General features: G+C 36.8%; 1 protein-coding gene across 6 annotated transcripts in view; it reads left to right on the forward strand.

Moving 5' to 3' along the window:
• TANC2 (tetratricopeptide repeat, ankyrin repeat and coiled-coil containing 2) overlaps positions 1-24,088 on the forward strand; it is a 486,030-nt gene that overhangs the window by 197,232 nt on the left and 264,710 nt on the right. For 3 of the 6 annotated variants that reach the window (XM_054537237.2, XM_054537238.2, XM_054537240.2), the window contains exon 5: positions 2,443-2,553. The exons of the other annotated variants lie outside the window; for them this stretch is intronic. In XM_054537237.2, the coding sequence (XP_054393212.1) occupies positions 2,443-2,553 (111 nt within the window). The remainder of the gene's footprint in view (positions 1-2,442; positions 2,554-24,088) is intronic. 6 annotated transcript variants of the gene reach the window in all.

A 24,088-nucleotide genomic window follows, 5' to 3' on the forward strand; every position in this document is an offset into this window, starting at 1 on the left:
GTAAAATATTATGCCCCATCTTCCAACTTGCCCTTTTATGTTCTCCACCAAGCAATATTATGACTATTGTTTAACTTATCATATCTGTGATTGTCCCTCCTGTGTTTGACTTACAAATGACACTAGTTTTCTGTGACTTGGATGAGAACACTATTATCATCTACCTTATAAAATAGTTTAACTTTATTATTAGACATGCACAGTACCCATGGATGAGGGAAGAGGTGAAGAGTAGATAGAAGAAAGAATTAAATGTCTCCTGTGAGCTATAAAGATAACCTCAGTTGGAATTTCCTGAGAAGGGAAAATAAAGAAGTTGATATACATTGAGCTTCATAGATCTAAAATAACTCTCTTTGCTGGAGAATTGTGTATTTTAGTAAGAGGTTTTATTTTTTTTCCTCTGCCAGATCTATTTAACTTCTGATTAACACCATATAGTCCATACTGTCTTCACAGTCTTCAGCTATTTCCTTTTTTCTGTATGATCTCTAGAACCCTGATCTTTTCCCTTGACTTCATCTCATAATTCTTGTACACTCCTCATACCTCCCTTAAGTTCTCCTGCCATCCTTCACTTTTTTTCTTACATTTCTACCTTAAGTTTCTGGTCTGTCTACTAGCCCTAAATTTCATTATTAAAAAAAATGTTTTTAAGATTTTAAGATATATAGAGTCCCTTGAGCAGGGACCTGTGCTGTCTTTGTCAGAACTCAGCAGGTAAAACAGTTACTCTGATGCCATGACAATGCTTTAATAAAATTCTAGTAAAGGACTTAAGAGCTTTAAGGATTAAATTACTATATAATCATTTTTCCTATACTAAGCAGTATTGAATAAATAAACTGTTTCATTATTTTTAAATCTGTTGGTGAAATTATAATGAAAGAGATTCTAATATTGGCTATTAGTATCCTGCATATATACATATAAATCACTTGAGGTCTTTATTTGTAATAATGATTTTTAAAAACAGGCTCAAGTCTCACACTCATAGCAAAGGTGAGAGTTCTGCTATTCCAAAGCTTGCTTTTGACAGAACCATACTGTTAGGACTCTTAATGTTAGGCCTTTGTTGCCATGGAGACAGTAACAGGCTTTATTATAATTTTTTAACATACACTGAAAATGTACATACCCTAAGGTCTAAAGTGTGACTTAGTTGTCTGTTGGTTTTGAGTATTGACACATTTTGAAAATAGTTTCTATATACTTTTAATACTTGATTTTATCCTTCAAAGAAAAGGAGATTTCTGATCATTGTGATAACAGAGTTGTATATTACTTTTTACAGAGTCTTTTAGGAATAACGTAGAATCCTTGTGGGTCAGTGAGGACTTTGAAGAACATGCAGAAACTTTTGAGAAAAGTAATGTGATCTTAGACACATGTCTTGGCCACCTATGATTATGACACTAATATATAATACAAACAATTTCAGATTCAACTAATACTTTTGTGCCAGTACTGTGCTAAGCACTGTCACCCTATTATAGTTTATTTAATAGAACTCAGTTTGAAAGCACCTAAGCAATCCTCATATTTTAACTTTTACAATAACTGATTATTCGAATGTGTATCAATAGCATTCCTGAATTTTTCCTCCTAAAAATTAGTAAATAAAATGTATACATACTTTCAGTAAGTAAAACTTTCAATTAATGAGTTATACTTTATTCCTTACAAGAATGAATGGATTCCATGGCATGAGATACTAATATTCCATAGGCCTCATAATTAAATTGGTAACTAAATCACATGTCTTCAGCTTCTAGTGTCAAACTAGCATGGCCTAGTTACTATTTTAGTCCACCAGCAGTTTTGACTTTTTATATTAATAGCTGAGAAGTAAGGTAATTGATTTTCTTGTTAAGCTACGTAGATTAGGCCTGATGGCTTATATTTAATCCTACTTCTGGTGTTTATCGTGACCAAGTATTAGAGTAGTTATTTCTGGATAACAAAAACCTTTTGATTACAATTATTATAAACAAAACCTTAAAACATAGTCCTGTGCTTTCCTTAGTTAACATCTGTATTTAATGGCAAAAGAAGCCAAAGTAAGAAAGCTCTTTGCTTTATAAAGAGAGAGAAATAACTAAAGGTAACAGACAATCACAATTTATACTAATAGTTTTGAATATTAGATTTTAGCTTTTCCAGTTTTCAGTGACTTTTAACAAGACCCATCTCCTCTATGAAGAATGCAGTTAGTTTTTTTTTTTTCTGGCTCAAAAAATAGGGTAACCTGATCTGAGTCTGACAGAGTGTGTCGTTCATTTAAGTGCTTCCATCTGTTGCCTGCTGTTCCCCTTACTCATGACCCCTCTATGTTTCTCTCTTTCCCTTTTTCCTTCTCTTTCCCTGTTTCTCTCCCTTCCTTTCTCTTTCTTTCTCACCTGCTCTCTCTGTCTCTTGCTCGCTCTCTCTCTTTGTTCTTAGCCCCTCTGAGGAAGGCAAAGTTTGTTGAGAGCCCACGAATTCCAGAATCCGAGCTTGGCTCACCAACCCTCACTTCAGCTCAGAAACTGGACGTGGATGCATACTGCCCTGGTAAGCATGCATGCAAAGTGTCTGCTTTGAAAGAGGGAGGACTGGATCTGCCATCTAGCAGAGCAGTATTTTGCATGTGTACTACTCATAAAAACATGTTACCTCTTTTGCAACTGATTGCCTGTTCTTCTTAATAGAACATAGTTTTTACTGAATGCCCTGTTTTTACTTTGATACAATAATGAGAGTAAGTATTGAAAATAATTTCCAAGGTAATTTTCAAAAGAATTAAAATAATTTTGGTAGATAAGTAGTTTTAGGTAAGTAGGGTTACTTTTGTGATTTGAGATACTTGAAGAAATTTTGCTGTGGCCATGTGCAAACAGGAATGTTGAAGATGTGAATAAGAATATTCATTCAACACTAGACACAAAAGTGTTCTATGCAACACTTTTTGCATACAACCTTTACGCCTAATTCCTGTTGGATTTCTGGGTGATTGTAGAAAATACTTGCGATGCTGGAAACATTAAACTTGAATTAGAAAAGAAATATAGGTTTCCGAGATGGACTCCTTTTGGATACAGATACTTACTTTTAGAAATACCTCTTGTGAATGGCCTGTAAACACATGTGAGAGTTCACTAAAACCCTTCTTGTGTGGGAGCCAAACTGAGAGAGACTCATTATCAATGCTTAGATTCTTTCAAACTTAGATGAGTTGCCTGGCAACATCCTTTACACTCTCTCTACAGTGAGTCTATAGAGCTGTGTCAGAAATGTTCACAGCTCTAGCTGAGTATACAGAGATTAGAGCATTAGTAAAGGACCTTGGAAGACTTGGTTTTAGGTCTTTTGTTTATTCCTGCTCATTAAAATTGATGTTAAACCACAGTGAATACAACTACTACATATTTACAGCATGAGGGGTCAGCAGAGTAAAATGATACCTAGTTCTGGGGAAGGTATCAGTATCTGTGATCTGAAATGTCAGTATAATATACCTTTGGAGCCGGATAAGACATAGTAAAACAAAAAACAAAACAGTAGGAGAAAATTTGGGCCAAACCTCATAAAATGAGAGACGTTTCATTTTATGAGTCAATTTTGAATATTGAAAGACCTTGGGGATTTTGCTTTCCTTCCGGGTATTGAAACGGCTTCATCCACTCTTCTAGATAAGCATTCTTTTCTAAATCAATCACAGTTTTGTATTAGGAACCAGCTTTTCTGTTTCCAAAAGGAACAAAATAGTTCTTTAAATGGTGCTATAGCACATGATTAGAAGAATCTTTCATGTTTTGAGGTATTGTCGCGCTTCTTGGGCAATCGAATATTGTACTTTGCATTTCTTCATGCAAATTTTAGTGTTATAAAGTAAAATAAGTGTGCTAATTTTCTATCCCTTTCTTGAGTTTTAGAAGGAAAACCCTATCAGAGGCCTTTTCTTTTCCAGATTTGCAAGTCAGAATGACTGTCATGGGGGGCCTAATCTTTCACTTCCTGATTGCCCATCTGACATCCTTAATCTAATCTAAAGCTAAAGTCTTATTCAGGTGATTATTTATGTATATTTTCCACAGGCATGAATTCTTTGTTGAATTAGAATTAAACTAAAGCTCGGTTATGATTTTTAGAAAGCAAGGAAGAAACTAAAACACAATATCAAAGTGCTGCTAAAAAAGTCTTTCCTTTTCTTATCTGAAACAATTTTAAAGCATAGAAACTTTATAGTGATTTGCTCTTTTCTAATGAAGTTATTAGATGCTCTGAAAATTAGTTTCTACCAAGATAAGAATGGTAACCTGAGGGTTGAAGCTATTATCTCTACATAGTACCAAAAATTAACAATAACCAAATGAATTGATGAGTATACTCACAAAACAAAAAGATTTTGCATTTTTTCATGCAAATTTTAGTATTATAAAGTGAAATAATACTTAATTTTTGAATTTCTTTCACATAGCATATACTAACACCACTGATGATATTTTATTGTACATTCATACAGAGTAATACAGTTAAGGCTACTAGTGTTCTGATACCTTCTTGTCTGCCTGCTTTACTCATTATCACCTGAAAATTTAGGAAAATACTTTGTCTCCCAGAGGCAACAATCACAAACTGAAGGTTAGAGCAGTGGTTTTCAAATTTTAACTTACTTCAGAATTACCTGGAAGATTTGTCCAGTTGCAGATTGGTGGGCCCCCAGAATTTCGTACTCAGTAGGTCTGGAGTGGGTCAAGAATTTGCATTTCTAATAAAATTTCAGATCATGCTGAAGCTGCTGTTTGAGATTCTACGCTTTGAGAACCAATTGGGTTACAGGGCTGCTGCAGGCTGCTCACTGTACAGTCATTGTTCAGTGGTTCAGTGAACAATGCTGAAGGTCTATGGGGTTCCTTCTACCACTATTGATATCTGGGGAGTAACTGCCAGTGTTGTTTCTGTGTTATTTAAACTTAAACCTTTTGGTACCTATATTTTAGGTTGGAAGAATAAAGCTTTTGTGTCTGAGAAATGGACTTATATATTTTTCTTGGTATGTCTTTTTGTACCTGACATCTGTGTACCCATGTCTAACTTTTCTGTGTTGTCCTACGTGTAAAAGGAAATTGTGGATCAAACCAAACCAATTCACTGATGGTTAAGTCCAAAAGTGTAGGGAAAGCTACTCTGGAGTATAGCTGTTGAGCTGGAATATTAAATTGAGTGATTCATTATATAGCATTATCTTCTATAGTATCTAATTAAAGGTTTACTCTTCCTCAAGTTACATTTGTTGTGTGCAAAAAACGTGGGAAAAATACAAGCAAACAGTATGTTTTGGTTCTGCAGCTACAACTGTGGAGATAATCGATGGTGTTAAGTAAACTACCAGAATAAAGGGGATGTTCCGGGAATTGTGTGTGTTAATTGTCTCACAGTGGGGAAACTAAGATCTAGAGAATTCAAGCGATTTGTCTAGGGTCACAAGCAGGATTTATTGTTCGACTCTTGAAGTGGACACAATATAGTCCAAAAATATATTGCCCTCTAATCCTGTTACTGTGAAAATTCCATGAGCATTCCTTACTGTCCTTAGATTTAAAAGCAGAAAATTCAGTTAAGTATGAGATAGAGTCATATTCTATTTTTATGAAAAAGGGTAACCAACTGTTAGTGATTTCAATAAAGCAATTTCCAAAATAAGAAAATAGATTCATCCTACACTCTATCACTTTTCTATCTACAGTATTACTTATTAGGTATGTGATTTGGAGCAAGTCACTTAACCTTTCTACCTGTTCCTTCATCTGTAAAAATAGAGATGATAATTTTAAATCAGTTTAGTATATATAAAGCACTTAGAAGAATGCTTGGCTCATAGTCAGTGCTCATAAATGTTAGTTGATTTTATTATTTTTGTAGTGATGATCCTAAGGCATAAGACAAGGTCTTAATAAAAAAAAATACTTAAAGGTTTAGGGTCATTTTTTGTTAAATGTGTCCTGTTGCATTTCAGTTCTGATTTTTCTCTGATGAATCTTATGGTCTTGAGCGTGTCACTTAACTTTTCCGTTCCACAGTCTCCTGTCACAGCAACATTATTTCTATAATAATGTTAAATTTCTATAATTTAACAAATTATGCTTTTATATAGATACATTATATAGATATATTCATAGGAAAAAAATTCTAGAAGAGTACACCAAACCGTACCACTGGTTGCCTAAGGAGGGGAGACTGAATTATTGGAAAGTTAGAGTAGGATTGTTGTGAGATAATGTTAGTTAGCAGAGGTTATATCTGGTTGGTGGCATTACAGGTGGTTTTAATTTTCTTTCTTGGGCAGCATGTATTAGTGAATAAGAGCTTATGTTCTGGAGTTAGATCTAGGTTTAATTTTTTTCTCTTCCACCTACTAGCTGTGTGATTGATAAAAATAGATCTGTCTTTAAAAAAAAAAAAAAAAAAAACACCTATCATCTCATAGGATTGTTACAGAGATTAAGTGAAATATAATATATATGCCACATGCTTAGCTCAGGCAAAATAAACAAGACATTAGCACCCTTTCTGTTACTCATCATCATCATCATTATACTTTTCTGCATTTTCTAAAATTTCTACAATGAACTTCTATTGAAAATTTTCAGTAATCTGATGACACTAATGATGGTGATATTGTTTTTATTTTAGTTTTTTAAGTGTTTCTGTTTCACATTATAATATAAAATTTCAAGTATAGAAGTGACCTTTGACACAGTTAATGGTAGGCCAAGTTGACAATTTTATAGGACTTTTGACTACATGTGCATGAAAGGTTAAGGGCCAAAGCCCAGACCAGTCTTGAAATAGGCAGGCTTTTATCAACACCAAATATATTCAGAGGAATTTGAGATTAATCTTTTTATATGGATTCTTTTAAATCTCTTAAAAAACGGTAGTGTCTTTCAAAGGACAGTGTTATTTAAGGTGACAACAAAATTAGCATATATTTAAAACTCAAAAAGAGAAAACAGTTTGATTATAGTTAGTGCATATTCATATTTGTATATATTCTGCACCTGTAAAAATTTTTTTCATTTGGATTTTTTATCTGTATTGTACATTCTATGGTATAAGTACAAGCCATTGTAAACAAAGTGTTTTATTTAAAGTGAGTAGTTCCTTGAACTGTCTTTTCCCAACTCCTGTATAGTCATGGTCATTTCCATTAAAATCAAAGGATGATTTTTTTTTCATTTTCTTTCTTCCATTTAAAAAATTTGCAAGAACATTATAAAATGTTATCTTTATCCTAAATAATTAACCATGCTTCTTTGGTTTTGCTACAAACTATGTGTTTGTACATCAAATCTGTGTGATTTTGCATTGTCCTATGAGTACCAAGAGCCTTTTCCTCCTGTTTCATATCTTTTGTTATATTGTGTTTGTATTCTGCTTTATTGTAAATACAGTAAGTATGAAACAATTTTTAACCTGAGTAAAATTGATGAGCTTTGGGGGGAGTCTTAACCCTTCAAAATGATAAGTAAAAACTTGCTACATGTACATATGTACTTTTTCCAATCACAGGTTCTCAAAACAGTTGGTAACCTCCCTTGCACCAAATAAAAAGAAAGAAGAAATGCTATTGTAAAGGTTGAAATGGAAAAAAAAAAAAAAAGCCTGTTAATTATTAGAACAACAAGAACAAAAAGCTAAAAGTTGTATAGTGGATAGACTTGAGAGGAGAATGAAAAAGGAAATAATAGAACTATGGGATTGACCTATCAGGATATGAAGTCTAAAGTAGAGATTAGGAGACAAATGAAACAGAAATAAGTTGTGTATTAGTAGTATGAGATACTGCCTTATTACTGGTTATGGAAATAAGCGTAAGAACTAGAATATGAATATAAATGGCTTTTCTTCCCCACACTTTCCTATCCATGTAAGTTCTTTTTTCTCTCTCTCTCTTTAAATAGAGATGAGATCTCCCTATGTTGCCTAGGCATACTGCAACCTCCAACTCCTGGGCTCAAGCAGCCTTCTACCTCAGCCCCCTGAATAGCTGGGACTACAGACTCATGCCACCACACCTGTTTAATTTTTATTTTTGTAGAGACAGGGTCTCACAATTTTGCGTAGGCTGGTTTTGAACTCCTGGCCTCAAGAGATTCTCCCACCCGGCCTCCCAAAGTGCGTGAGCCACCATGCCCACCCTACTTTGAACATTTTTAGTTGTTTTCCTGATCTTTAGTTTTTCATTGTTTGTGATGTGAGTTTTAATCTTCTGTAGTTAATGAAATTTTAGGGAGGGGATCAGGGACAATTGTGTTCCTTTTTGGTGGGTCCAGTTTCTAGGTAGATAAGGGAACTTCGGAGAACAGCCTCATCCTATGCTTTGGGAGAGGCAGAAGATTGAGACAGGAAGTGGGAGGGGAGGCCAGAAAGCCCTTGAGGCTGCTTCTTTAGTTCCTCATGTCAAGGGACCATATTTTGGGGTATGATTTTCTGTGCCCCAGCATTTAGAAGGTTGATAATCTCATCACACTAACTTTTAGATAACTTTTCTAAGGTGTTTTACATCATAAAATCTGAAGGCTTGGCTTCTGAATGTGGTGTTTAGATCCATGATTTAGTTAGATATCCAAAGGGGCAATATTTTCATTAACTGTAAAACCACTTTAACTTCCAGCTTTTGAAGAAGTAAAATGTTCTGGTTTAGAGTAAAATGCCAGTGGTTTAGAGCCAGACTGCCTGTGTTCATACACCAGTTCTGCTACTTACTACTTGCGTGACTTTGGGGCAAATTACTTAACCATGATTTGTTAATTTCTTAATTTCCCTCTGTAAAATGGTGATGATAATATTACCTATATCGCAGGAAGGTTGTAAAGATATGACACATTAAAATATGTAAAATAAAAATATAAACATACATAAATACATAAAATATGTAAAATAAAAATATAAAATATATTTATTTATTTATTTATTTTTGAGACAGAGTCATACTCTGCCACCCAGGCTGGAGTGCGGTGGCAGGATCTGGGCTCACTGCAGCCTCCACCTCCAGGGCTCAAGCAGTCCTCCCACCTCAGCCTCCCAAAGTGATGGGATTACAGGAGTGAGCTACCATACCTGGCCTCATAGTGTTTTATGTTGACTTTTTACTGCCTTTTATCTAAGGATATTGTAGGTAAAGTTATCATATCTTTTTTTTAATGAATGCTTCACAAAGAATAAAATTTCATGTATACTGTAGTTATTGGGCATCTTTACATGCAGTCTATATATACATACCAAGTTGTGTTGTGTGTATGTGTGTTTATTTTTAATGGGGTCAGTTTTTCATAGTGGTGTCTAGTTCAGGCTTGGGAACAGAGAAGCTTGAGTTCAGTTCTGGCTGTGCTACTTTATTAGCTGGTGACTTATATTTAATCTCTCTAATCTACTCTGGTTCCTTATCTATAAAATGAAGATAGTAATATCACTCACTCCATAAGGTGTTTGTGATAGTTAAATAAGATAGTACCTATAATTTACTTAGCACAATGCCTGGAAGATCAGTTATTGCTAACAACATATTTCTCACATGTATGTACTATTATACATTTATTTCTTGGAAAAAAAATGTGTTTCTTAAGCAGAACATATGTTCCTGCAGCTCAGTGTTCAGGAAGAATTCTGTGGGAGCAAAGAAGGGACAGAAAGGTACTCTTGACTTGGGTTTTGACACGCAAGAAGCTGGAATTCTGTATCTGATGTTTCCACTGCCATCCTTTACCTCTAAGTCACTTAAAATCCTCTTAGTCTTTTTGTTTTTTCTTATCTAGAAGTTATAAATTATCACATTTAAATTTGTAAGACTTGCAGGAAGTGTTGGTTAAATTCTGTTTATTGAGTGCTCTTCAGAGTAGGTATTTGTATTAGTTATCTATTGTTACATAACAAATTACCATAAAATGTAATAGCTTAAAACAGCATTTGTTATCTCAGTTTCTATGTGTCAGGAATCCGAATGCAGCATAGCAGGGTTCTGTGGCTCTCACAGGTTGCAATCAAGGTGACAGCTGAGGCTATAGTCATCTTGAAGCTCAACTAGGGAAGGATCCTCTTTTGTGTTTATACACATAGTTATTAGAAGGATTCAGATCTTCATGGGCTGTTGAACTGAGGGCCTCTATTCCTCACTGGTTTTCACCCAAAGGCCACCCTCAGTTCCTTGCTATGTGGGCCTCTCCGTAGGGCAGCTCACAACATGGCACCTTGTTTCATGAGAGCAAGCAAGCAAGAGGTAGAAATGGTACCAGCAAGACAGTGACAGTTTTTATAACCTAATCATGGAAGTGACATTCTATCACTTTTTGCCATATTCTCTTCATTAGAAGCAAGCCAGTAGGTCCAACTCACACTCAAGACTCACTCAAGTGGAGGGAATTACAAAAGGTCATGATTACAGAAGGGATGGGGATTATTGGGAGCCATTGAAGAAGTTATGATCTTAGTTCTCTTGGTTTAAAATAAACATAAGTGTCTAGTTTCTGTTGGAAACATAAGTACTGTCAGGAAGTATTCTGAAGAATGTTTTCACTGTCTTTTGAAAATATTTTTAGCTCTTATTTAAAAAGTTATCCATATTAATTATATAAAATATCAACTAAGCTAAAATAAGAAAATATACATAATCCATGACCCCACTAATCAGAAAGCCATTGTTAATATTTTGGAATATAGCCTAGCAATCTTTTTACATACAGTTGGCCTTCCATATCCACAGGTTCTACATCCACAGGTTCAACCAACTACAGATTTAAAAAATTCACACACAAAAAAATAATACAAGAGTAAAAACTAATACAAACAATAATGGTATAATAGCTATTTACATAGCATTTACATTGCATTTGGTATTGTAAGTAACCTAGAAATGATTTCAAATATACGGGAGGATATACGTAGGGTATATGCAAATACTACGTCATTTTGTATATAAGGAGCTTGAGGATCCACAGATTTTGGTATGGGATTGGGAGGGGGGTCCTGAAATTAGTCTCTTGCAGATACCGAGAAATGGCTGTATTTTATTCATCTGCTCAAGCTGCCATAACAGAATACCATAGATTGGGTGGCTTAAACAACAAACTAATGTTCATATAGTTCTGGAGGCTAGAAGTTCAAGATCAAGGTTCTGGCTGAATCAGTTTTTGGTGAGGGCATTTTTCCTGGCTTGCAGATAACTGCCTTCTCACTGTGTCCTCACATGCTTTTCCTCTGTGCATGCATGTCAGGAGAGGGAGGGAGAATGAGAGCAGAGAGGTTTCTCTTCTTATAGGGACACTAATCCTATTTGGATCAGGGCTGCACACTTATGACCTCGTTTAACATTAATTACTTTCTCCAAATACAGCCACACTGGGAATTAGGGTTTCTACAAATAAATTTGGGGGAGACACAAACATTCAGTCCATAATATGTACTTTTAAAGTAAAGGCGATAGACTGGGCACAGTGGCTCATGCCTGTAATCCCATTGCTTTGGGAAGCTGAGGTAGGAGCATTGCTTGAGGCCAGGAGTTCAAGGCTAGCCTTGGCAACATAGTAAGACCCCATCACTACACAAAATTAAAAAATAGTTTTAAAAACTTAAGGTGATATTGTATATATCATGTTTTGAAATTGACGTTTTAAAATTATGTTGTATGCGTTTTTACCTTAAGAACTATTCCATCATTTTTTCTCCTGGTAGGGCGTTTCATTATATAAATGTAACATAATTTTTAAGAACCAATATACTGTTGCTGAACATTTAAATTGTTTTAATTTCTTGTTGTTATAAAGGTGCTTCAGTGAACATACTAATTGCTAAATGATTGTTCATATCTACCGTTATTTCCTTAGAATGAATTCCTTCAAATGGAATTGATAGAAATCCAGGATTATTCAAAATCTTAAATCTTTATATTACTAGATTTCCCTCTGGTACATTTCTTCCAGAAATGTATCAAAATATTTTCCTCAGAACTTTCACCAATACTACATATTTTTGATGAGTATTGCTTTTGGCTTTTTTTTAATTTGTGTGTGTTTGTCTCTTCACATCTCCTTCAGAAGTCTTTTCTATCACTTTAACCCCCCGTGGTCATCCTCAAATATTTTTGGCTTTTATAGTCTGTCTTGTATAGAAAAGCATTGTATATTTGATTTTGTTCACATGTTAACTGTGTCTCCTCACCCAGATGTATTATGACTGAAAAGGATGTAGAGGAGTGGTAAGGCTTGCCAAACTAAAAAGGATGGATAGGCTTGCTTGGTACCTGACAGTGCAGTTGAAGCCTCATCCTTTAATGAGTTTTCTCAAAACATAAAAGTTTTCTTCATAACCATTGTGAAAGAAAATGTATACCAGCCTGGGCAACGTGGCAAAACCCCATTTCTACTAAAAATACAAAAAAATAGCTAGGCGTGGTGGTGTGCACCTGTGGTCCCAGTACCTGGGGGGTTGAGGCGGGAGGATCGCTTGAACCCAGGAAACAGAGGTTGCAGTGAGCCGAGATCAAGCCACTGCACTCCAGCCTGGGTGACAGAGTGTGACCGTGTCTAAAATAAACTAAAATAAACTAAAATAAAATAGGTAGATTCCATATACTCTGAACAGCTTTGTGTTTTTCCATTTGTTGCAGTCACTTTCTTCTCTCTGCTTTGCTAAATCTAATGCTTGTTTCCAGTTCTCATTTTATTTAACTTACCTGCAACACTTAACACAGTTACTCACTCCCTCTTCCCCAACGCACTTATTCTGTGACCTCCAAGTTATCACATTATTCTTGTTTTCTTCCTAATTCTCGGGCATCATTTTCATAGTCTATTTTGCTACTTCCTTTTCTTCTCCCACTTCTAAAAGTTGGAATATTCTAAGACCTGGACCATAGATATCTTCTCTGTGCTCACTTTGTTGGTATTCTCATTCAGGCCCACATCTTTTAAGGACATGTATATATTGATGACTCTGCTGTCATCACCAGATTTACTTTGATGACCTCTAAGACCCTGCTCAAGTGTACATCCATTGATTAGTAGGTGCCCATGCTGTCCCAGTTGTTAAATATTTTTAATACTAGCCCTACCCTGTTCCCTTGCCTTTTTTAAGATCTTTGCTAAAATGTCACCTTTTCATTGAGACTTTCCATTGAAACTATTAAAATTGCAACCTGCAGGTTACTGGCAATCTTGACAAGCCACTTTGGTAGAATCTTGATGGCAGAAATTTGATTGCAGGCTGGGCGCAGTGGCTCATGCTTATAATTGCAGCACTTTGGGAGGCCAAGACGGGAGGATCATTCGAGGCCAGGAGTTGGAGACCAGTATGGGCAATATAGCAAGACCTCAACTCTACAAAATAAAAATAAAAAGCCAGACATGGTGGCATGTGCTCGTAGTTCCAGCTACTTGGAAGGCTGAGGCAGGAGGATCACTTGAACCCAGGAGTTTGAGGCTGCAGTGAAGTATGATTGTGTCACTGCACTACAGCCTGGGTGACAGAACAAGACCCTGTCTGAAAAAAAAAAATTGAGGGTTTAAAAGTGAATGGGAAAGAGTAATTGTAATCAGTGAGTATAAACTGCTCTTTCAAAGAATTCTGTGATGAAAGGGAACAAAGCAGTAGGGAAGTAGCTGTAGGAGACTATGAGACAAGCAAGGATTTTCTAAACTAGAATAAATTTCAGTTTATTTTAAATAAACTAGAATGCTGTGCTCTGGTATAGAGGGGAAGTTGATGATGCAGAAGAAAGGTGAGAAATGCTGAAATAACACAGCTCGAGTAGGTAACAAATGAGATAAAAAGCAAAAGTGAAGGTGTTGACTATGGAAAGGAGTGAACTAACTAGAAAAAAGGTTATCTTATGGGAACAGATGCAGCAGGTAAGTAGGTAGATATGGTGACATGAGCTGGTAGAAAGCCTCTTCTGATTGTTTTTATTTCCTAAATTAAATGGAGAGTGATGTAACCAGCTGAAAGTGAGGATGAGGAAAGAAATATTGAGGTTTGAAGAAAGAGAAGAAGCCATGGAATGTGTTCCGAGAGTGAATGGATTAGGGAAATGTAGTAGGATTGCTGGGCAGTACTAATGTCCCACTTAACGTTAGTGGTTGTTAATTTAACGAGGGACTTGTTAGCAAACACGTTTAACTGTACTGGAACTGTATACTGGAGATACACATTAGGTGAAGAATTGGACCTTAACCAGAGTTAGGGTTTGGCCAGATTGGAATGAGAAGATTAAAGAGGATCAAGGGAGTTGAGGGTATTTGCAGAGGAGTGATTATGGTGATGACTGTGAAATCTAAGCCAAGCAGGAGAGGAAATGAGAACATGAGGGGTGAAGGACAGTGAACTTGTGTAGATTCAGTGGGTTTTAGATACCAATAGGCTCAAAGAAATGAGCTAGAAATATCAAGTGGTTGTCAGAGGCATTTAAGATTAGGGTTATGGACAGTTTGTAGTCATTAGTGATGACAGTGTTAAGAATATACCTATGGGAGTGGGTGACTGAAAGAGGATTGGGGAATGAGATCACCGGAGGGGAGGAGGTCAACAAACTGAGGTCAGAAGATCATCTGTGTGAATAGAAAAATTGTTATTATAATACTGTTGGAGAGTGTGAGAGTAAACCAATAGCTATAATCTTCAAAGAATGAGTGGTCTGACCTAAAGTCTAGAGAAACTACAAGAAGGAAGGACAGTGATTGGTACAATTGGATGATGTAGGATTTTAAGCCGGAGTGTTACGGAAGAAAGTAACTTACTATATACTATTACACATCTCTAATCTTTACCACTACCTTTTATTCTGATATTTTCCTTCTTTGAAAGGAAATATTTAATATTTGTTTAATATTTAATATTTGTTGAGGACTATAGTAGTAGGCATTGGTCTGAACACAAGGGATGCAGTGATGAAAAAGCTGAACAGAATCCTGTATTCATAGACCTTGTAGTTTAGTGTAGCTCATTTAGCACAAACCAAATCTCAGTTCCCGGGATCCTGGTTTAGGAAATCCTATTCTAAGGATATCTGTCTTAAATCAGTAAATATAGTCCAAGATAGTAACTGGGTATAGTAATTTTCTATAATGTATATCATACATGTTTGTTTTTTGGCATAAATACATTTGGCTGTTTAAAGACTGGCTACATATTGATGAGAGGAATAATGTTCTACTTTGAAAATTTTTTAAATAGTAGTAGTAGGGAAAGATACAGTACAAATGGGTGGTAAGTTACTTTTGTTCTTGAACATTCCTTTCTGTGTTGATCAAGAAAAACAAATCAGTACTGGGAGATAAATTAGCAAATCTTAGCTGCAGCATCAGCAGCTTTTTTTTTTTTTGTAAGAGACAGGATCTCGCTTTGTTGGTCAGGGTGGAGTATAGTGGTGTGATCATAGCTTACTGCAGCCTCGACCTCCTGGGCTCAAACAACCCTCCCACCTCAGCCTCCCAAAATACTGGGATTACAGGTGTGAGCCACTGTGCCCGGCCAGCATCAAAATCTTAACATGGCACCATGAGAGATTTTTCTAAACCCAGACCTTATGAAAGTGGCATGAAGTATATTACATATTTTTAGTCAATATACTTTTATATAAAAGCCAAAACACATCACAGTAAATATAAAGGAAACTGAAGCTATAATTGCATTAATTATAAGTTTTAAATGAAGCAGTGAATGTATTAGTCAGGGTTCTCTGGAGAAACAGAACCAATAGGTTATAGATAAAGATATAGAGAAAGACATTTATTATGAGGGATTGTCTCAGGCAATTATGAGGGCCATAAAGTTCCAAGAACTGCCACCTGCAACCTGGAAGCCCAGGAAAGCTGGTGGTATAGTAATCCATTCCAAAACCAAAGGCTTGAGAACCATGGTGTAAGTCTCAGTCTGAATCCAGAGGGCTGAGAACCAGGAGCACCAATGTCCAAGAGCAAGAGAAGATAGATATCACAGCTCAAGCAGAGAAAGCAAATTCACCCTTCGTCTACTTTTTTCTTCTATTCAGACCCTCAGCAGATTGAACAATGTCCATTCACATTGGTGAAGATGATCTTCTTTACTTGGTCTACCAACTTAAATGCTAATCTCCCCTAGAAACACCCTCACTCACCAGAAATGTTGTTTTACTGGCTCTCTCTTAGCCCAGTCAGGTTGACAAATAAAATTAACCATCAGAATGCACTGTCTGGCCAGGTGCAATGGCTCACACCTGTAATTCCAACACTTTGAGAGGCTGAGGTGAGAGAATCGCTTAAGGCCTGGAGTTTTGAGTCCAGCCTGGGCAACATACCGAGACCTCCCCCTCTAGAAAAATAAAAATTAGCCGGGCATGGTGGCTGTAGTCTGAGCTACTTGGGAGGCTGAGGCAGGAGGAACGCTTGAGCCCAGGAGTTTGGGGTTGCAGTGAGCTATGATAGCACCACTGCATTCCAGCCTGGGCAACAGAGTGAGACCCTATTTAAAAAAAAAAAAAAGAAATGCACTTGACAAAGTTCTAGTTTATTCCCAAAAAGCTTTCATATTGGAGATACCTGGTTTAGTGTGTCTTCTCTATATTTCTGCGTATTTGATATGTGCCATTCCATTGCCTGGAAGCATGAATTGTTCATCCTTGTCTTCCAACAGAAAAGTTCCATAGTGCTACTGATATTCTAGCCTTTTCATTTTAAAAGCTCCCTGCTGCCCTTCTTATAACTGTCTATAGGTCTTTCCCATTACCCAATCTGTACTGCTACACTGCAGTAGATTACTTCTTCCTAGAATGGTGCTTTTCTTTTAAGCCTAGGTAATTACATCATATTATTTATTGTGCAACTTCTAGAAAACATCCCAGATTTGGAAACCAACAGAGAATAAATATGTCATTTAGATAAACATGACTTTTGATGATATGGTATTACTTTCCTTACTCTGATCAGTGTATCAATGCCTTTCTTTCCACATTTGAATGAATTGTGCTATTGATGAGGAAATCCAGGCCAATAAGGGAATAATATGGAAATATAACACTGTGGAAGTAGTGGATCTTTACCATATTTTGTATCTCAAACATGTGTGTGTTGAAAGCAAACAGTAGAAACCTCAGTTTAAAACCCAAAGGAACATTTCAGTAAGAAATATCAGTCTTAGAAATTTCACTCAAGCACTGAAGGTTCTTGAACTGGTCAAATATTGCATCCCATTTAAGCCAAATAGTCATCATCATACATTGATGTGCATGTAGTACCCCTTGTAGACTGGGGGCAGTTATGTATGCCAGGAAACACTAGTGCAAGAGTTGCTAAACAGTGAATACTTTCCACTCTGTATATCCCGTCTCTACAGTGATTCCAATTTCCAATGGGAGAGAATCAGAAGAGTAGGAAGTTGTGATGGAAGATTATAATGTAAGCATTTGAAACCCTGTTTCCCTACCAAAGTGCCAAACTAGTGAATTCTTTAATGCAAAAGGAAGAGTTTGTAATGTCATAAAAATTGTATTCCTAGATAGCACAGAGAGAGAGAGAGAGAGATAGAGAGAGATTGTTTGGAGGACTTTTTTTACATTTATCTGTGTATGTCTAAGTTATGTAGTATTATTAAATACTAAGACAAATTTGCTTACTGTTTTTAGGAAGCATATAAAGGAACAAAGGCAAATAGAAAATCACTTAATCATAGAAACATAGATTTCTATAAAACTTATATTCTTTATTAGCTTCTGCTGGGAGTCCTGAGCTCTGAAAGAAAGGTCAGAGAATTTAAGATTCTAACTGCAAAAGAAAACCATTAAACTCACTGCCTTAGGTTTGAATGTGGAGCTCAGAACAGTAATGTTGAGAATATTAAAACTTGTCCCATTGGTTGAATTTCTCATTAATGGAGAAGAACCCTATAAGAAGTCAAAGCTGGCGTCTTCAGGTATACCACTTCTACCCATAACAGTGTTAGATCTCCACAGCCCCATGCAGAAGCTACAAAAGCTTCTTTTCTCATCAGATACATATATATGGGGAATATGTTCGAGTTGTAAGGGTTTGGTTGAAACACAGGGTTTATGTGTTCCAGTGGGGCTAAGAATGGTGCCCATAAGCACTACTGGTAGGTCTGCAGTGCAGTTAAAGGGACAGGAATAAGAAAGAGAAAAAAAGGAGACAGAAGCTTAGGTGAGTGGAGAGAATACAAGAAGGAAGGAGGGAGAGGGAAAATAATTATGAATGGAGAAAGAAAGCATTCTGGTAGTGGGAATTCCAGTGCCATTCATTGACGCTATGCCATAGATGTAATTCTTGTGCACACAGTAAAATTCAAGAACCATTGGTTAATGGTTAGAAACTAACTTTGACCTAAGTTTGAACTCTGTACATTTGTATAAGCTACTTAACCTCCTTAGTCTCAGGTTCCTCATCTGTGAAATAGAGGTAATAATACCTACCTCATAGCATTGTCATGAGAATTAAATATTACCTAAGTAAGTAAAGGGCTTAGCACATAGTAAATACTCAAAAATGATAATATAATGAAAAAATGTAATTATATTATATATTCTACAAGTATAAAATTTCAGAAAATGTGGTTGGGTTGGTGGCATTTACATGACAATCTGTTCATTGATGGGTACAGTACAGTGAATGTTGTTTTCTTTTGTTTTCTAACTTAGTTTATTTCATTTTTAAACTGGCTTAATTTTTGCTTTATCTTTAGTTCAGTGGTTCTTAATTTTTATGGTCACATGCCTGTTTAAAAAACTGATGAAATGTATTAATTAACTCTATAGAAAACTGCACTTACATACATTCTGCCCACTGTCTGGGTTTCCAAAAAATAAATAAATAAAACATTTAGGTTTGTTTGCCCAGTGTAATAGTTTTATGTGAAAACTAGTCTGAACAAACCAAAATTAATAAGAATCAGAGATTTAGAGTGTTCAGGCCTGGCACAGTGGCTCACCCCTGTGATTCCAGCTACTCAGGAGGCTGAGGCAGGAGAATCACTTGAGTCCAGGAGGCAGAGGATGCAGTGAGCTGAGATCGCACCACTGCGCTGCAGCCTGGGTGATAGAGACTCTGTCTCAAAAAAAAGAAAAGAAAAAAAGATTTAGAGTGTTCTAACTAAGTTGCATTATTGCTAGCTCCCATTCTGTACCCTAAAGCTATGCATCTAAATACTCCCCCCTGCAACTAGAGAAATTCCCTAAAAATTGATTCTTTAACTTATGCCCTAGGTGAATTAATTTTTAAAAGGCAGTAGCTGGCCAGATACGATGGCCCATGCCTGTAATCCCAACATTTTGGGAGGCCAAAGTAGAAGGATTGTTTGTGGCCAGGAGTTTGAGACCAGCTTAGGCAACATAGCAAGACTCTCATATCTTCAAAAAGAAAAATCAAAGAAGGCAGTAGTTTCAGAGGATAGGTGGAGGGGATGAGGAAGGGTAAGTAGAGAAACACATACTTTTCAAGAGATGAGGTCCTATGATTTCATATAATTTTGTGTGGCTTCCCTAATTAGGCATTATTTTTCCCCAGTTGCATGTTAATAATGACTCGTGCCATTGATAGCTTAATATGGATCTGGTTTTTCTACCTACCTGCAAGGGACCATTCTTCCTACTTTTCTGTCCTCTGGACCCTTCACAGTGAGAAATGTGAAACTATGAAAAACATCTCAGACCACCATCTTAACTTCCAACTTATATTTAATTTTAAAACAAATTATTCTAGAGAATGTATCCAAAAACTGGTAAGCCAGCACATACTTAAAAATTAGAATGCCTTCAGGCTGTATTTATATTCTGCAATTCAACATATATTTTATCATGTCATATAATCATTACCCCTAGCCATGTGAGATACATTAAAACTGCTTGTGTCCCGAAGATATTTGAGTTTGTAACCTTTGCTATGGCTTAGTGGGATTCCTTACTTTTTTTTAGAAGGTGGCAAGGAAGGGTTGGAGAGTGGGAGAATGAAAATATCCCTTACTCACTGTTAAAACATACAGTTTCAAAGGATTTGCAGACTTCTCAAACAGCATTTATCAGAGGGTCTCAGATCAAGAGTTCCTGATTTAGATCCTTTATTAGCTTAGACATATATGCTACTGTTTGGAATATCATTTGTTCTTAGCTATTATGATTTAGCTATACCTGGAGGAATCATTATACATGATTGAACAATTTAAATGTGAAGTTGCTTTGAAAAGGAAAGAAAGGAGAGTTTCCTCAACCAGTTACCTCTAGTGGTGTTGGGGAAATGGTCATCAAATGACTCCTGTTCCTGTAACTTTCTCTTTCCTTCCTCCATCTCCACCACTCATCCTCCCAAAGACACTAACCCTTTTACACCTTGTTTTTACAGTGTTAAGAAGTATCTTGTGAGATTAGCTATAGTCCTCTAATCCTCACCTTTACTATTTCCGTTGCCTATTACTTATGTTAGTTCTTTCGTATTTTCATGCCCCTAATTATTTGTATATGTTAGATTCAGTATTTGGAAATATTTGTAGAAATAATCTGAAGCTAGGATGATGATTTTTTCTCTCTCTCTCCAGCTGATCAGTCATTTCTCCCTGGTTAACAGAGGCTTCCCGGTGCGGAAGTGGCTCTCTCTAGGCAGTACCTCCATTCTAAATTCTGTCTTCTCCCTGATACTGTCTTGGTGACTCATCACCATCATGTTAGTTCTTTAATGCTTTAAGAATTTTAAAAATGGTGCGGGCATGGTGGCTCATGCCTGTAATCCCATCACTTTGGGATTGGATCATGAGGTCAGGAGATCGAGACCATCCTGGCCAACATGGTGAAACCCCATCTCTACTAAAAATACAAAAATTAGTTGGGTGTGGTGGCACGCCCCTGTAATCCCAGCTACTTGGGAGGCTGAGGCAGGAGAATCACTTGAACCCGGGAGGCAGAGATTGCAGTGAGTCAAGATCCCGCTACTGCACTCCAGCCTGGCAACAAAGTGAGACTCCATCTCAAAAAATAATAATAATAATTTTAAAAATTTAGGGCAGGTGCGGAGGCTCACGCCTGTAATCCCAGCACTTTGGGAGGCTGAGGCGGGCGGATCACGAGATCAGAAGATCAAGACCACAGTAAAACCCTGTCTCTACTAAAAATACAAAAAATTAGCCAGGTGCGGTGGCGGGCGCCTGTAGTCCCAGCTACTCGGGAGGCTGAGGCAGGAGAATGGCATGAACCCAGGAGGCAGCGCTTGCAGTGAGCTGAGATCGCTCCACTGCACTCCAGCCTGGGTGATAGAGCGAGACTCTGTCTCAAAAAAAAAAAAGAAAATTTATTGGCGGGGCACGGTGGCTCACACCTGTAATACCAGCACTTTGGGAGGCCAAGGCGGGCGGATCACGAGTCAGGAGATTGAGACCATCCTGGCTAACACGGTGAAATCCCGTCTCTACTAAAAATACAAAAAAAAAAAAGTTAGCTGGGCGTGGTGGTGGGTGACTGTAGTCCCAGCTACTCGGGAGGCTCAGGCAGGAGAATGGCGTGAACCTGGGAGGCAGAGCTTGCAGTGAGCCGAGCAACAGAGCGAGATTCCATTTAAAAAAAAAAAAAAGAAAAAAGATTATTTTGTTCAGTTGTTATTAGTTATCCTCAGCTGGAAGGTCTTCAATTACTGAAAAGTCCCTGCCATTATTTCCTTTGGGGGAAAAATTCTAGCGTTTGTATTTTTAAATTGCACACACATCCTAAAGTGTATGTAAAAGTATTTTTTTATTTTGTGCTCACAATGAAGCTATACAGGAGTAGACTGTGCTCTAAAAGACTCTTAGAATGCCACCTATTTGGACACAGAATCCCCATTAAATTCTGGAGAATTCTATATATTCTGAAATCGAAATGGTATTATTAACCAGTTGATTACTTGTAATACAAAGAAGTTCCCTTTTCAAGCAGGCTTCTAGAGTTGGACCACAAGATCCATCTCTTTGAGCAAACTGTCTTATTTGGACTTGGTACTAAATCTCAAAGGAATTAGAATTTTGCATCAGAATTTTGACAAGTTTTGCCTATTGTTGTTACGGTACTATGCATGATACTGAATTGCTCAAAAATTTGCCTTTCTGCTTCTGATCTCCCATTTGGTGTTACTCAGTCTGTTGGCATTAGATTGGGAGTGGGGTGGGATAGAGAATATAGTCTACTTCATCCAGCCACAAATCCAAATGTCCCAAATGTATTTCTTTATTCTTTTTTTTTTTTTTTCGAGATGGAATCTTGCTCCCTCGCCCAGGCTGGAGTGCAGTGGTGCGATCTCGGCTCACTGCACTCTCCGCCTTCCAGGTTCAAGCAGTCCCCTGCCTCAGCCTCCCGAGTAGCTGGGATTACAGGCGCACACCACCACACCTGGCTAATTTTTGTATTTTTAGTAGAGATGGGTTTCACCATGTTGGCCAGGCTGGTCTTGAACTCCTGACCTCATGTGATCCGCCTGCCTCAGCCTCCCAAAGAGCTGGGATTACAGGCATGAGCCACCGCACCCAGCCCCAAATGTATTTCTTAGATCATTGAAGTAGGCTCAGCATTATTATTTTCTGCTTTTATATTACCTTCTACAGTAGTCACAGTAGTTAAATTATAATTCTGAGTAGGTGAAGCTGATGTTTATATTGCTGCCAGAAAAAAATTTTTAATAGAGAATAAGAGCTGTCATGCAAAACAACTGGAGAATTTCTTTAAGTGTTTGAAGAGGATTATGAGCCACAAGCTTTAAAATACAGTCTAGATTTCTATTTCTTGGCTCTGTTGCAAACCAATTTTGAAAGGAATGTTGTTATCTGATGAATGTTATCTGATGATTAATGTTTTATTAAAACTGAGTATCAAAAGGCACATAATACATTTTTGTATTATAACACAAGATGCCTAGTATATCTACATATTAAAGACTTACTCTTCTATTAATCCATGTAAATCCTCTTTGGTACTGTGGAACAGAAAGCTGCCCTTAACATCTAAAGGTATTATTTGTTTTACATAGTTTCTTTTACATGTCTTAAAGTGAAAGAGCATTGGTTAGAATTCATTTGTGTAGAAGTAAAACTTCCATTACAATGAAGGGCATAAAATATGGATGCTGTTTTCTGGTTCCTTACCAGAGCAATGATATTTTATTTTCTTGGTTAAAATTTATTCTATACAGTGAATTATCCAGTACAATAAATGCCTTATCTCGTCCCTAACCAAGTAACATTTTTTATAATGACACTGATTATATGCTGGTTGCCCTGGAGAGAAGAAATAATTAAACTACAGCTGAGTCATCACAGCATTTTTCTTTTTCTTTCTTTTCTTTTCTTTTCTTTTTTTTTTTTTTTTTTTTTTTGAGATGGAGTTTCACTCTTGTTGCTCAGGCTGGAGTGCAATGACACATTCTCTACCCCCACCTCTCAGGTTCAAGCAATTCTCCTGCCTCAGCCTCCTGAGTAGCTGGGATTACAGGCGCCCGCCACCATTCCCAACTAATTTTTTTGTATTTTTAGTAGACAGGGTTTCACCATGTTGGCCAGGCTGGTTTTGAACTCCTGATCTCAAGGTGATCTGCCCACCTCGGCCTTCCAAGGTACTGGGATTACAGGCGTGAGCCACCGCGCCTGGCCATCACAGCATTTTTCTAATGAAAACTTTTAATAACCGCAGTCCCTCAGTCATTTCTTCTCAAACATCCAAACAAGAAAAACACTAAAATTATGAAAATCACCCATTTAAATAATTTAATACATCATCTCCTTTATGCTTGCTACTGTATCCATAGTGATGTAGTCACTGAAACATAGTAGGTGTTCACTAATGTGTGCTGAAATGAACCTAAGAACTCAGAGGAAGGGAAAAAGAAGAAACTTAGTACGTTATAAATATATATAAATAACATATGTTCTCTCTACTAAGAATTTCTCTTTAGACTTTCTGATTCACTGCAAAAAGGCTTATAAGCCTGAACAACTACAACTATGACTTCTTAATCTGTGTTTATAACCTAATTTCACTACCTTGGGGGTTAGGAGGGTAGGGAGTGGTATATCTTTTAATGGTTTTTGATTTTTCATTGTTTTAAATTTCTGCTAAATTATC

The sequence above is a fragment of the Pongo abelii genome, chromosome 19 (genome assembly GCF_028885655.2).
Source record: "Pongo abelii isolate AG06213 chromosome 19, NHGRI_mPonAbe1-v2.0_pri, whole genome shotgun sequence".
Taxonomy (NCBI): Eukaryota; Metazoa; Chordata; class Mammalia; order Primates; family Hominidae; genus Pongo; species Pongo abelii.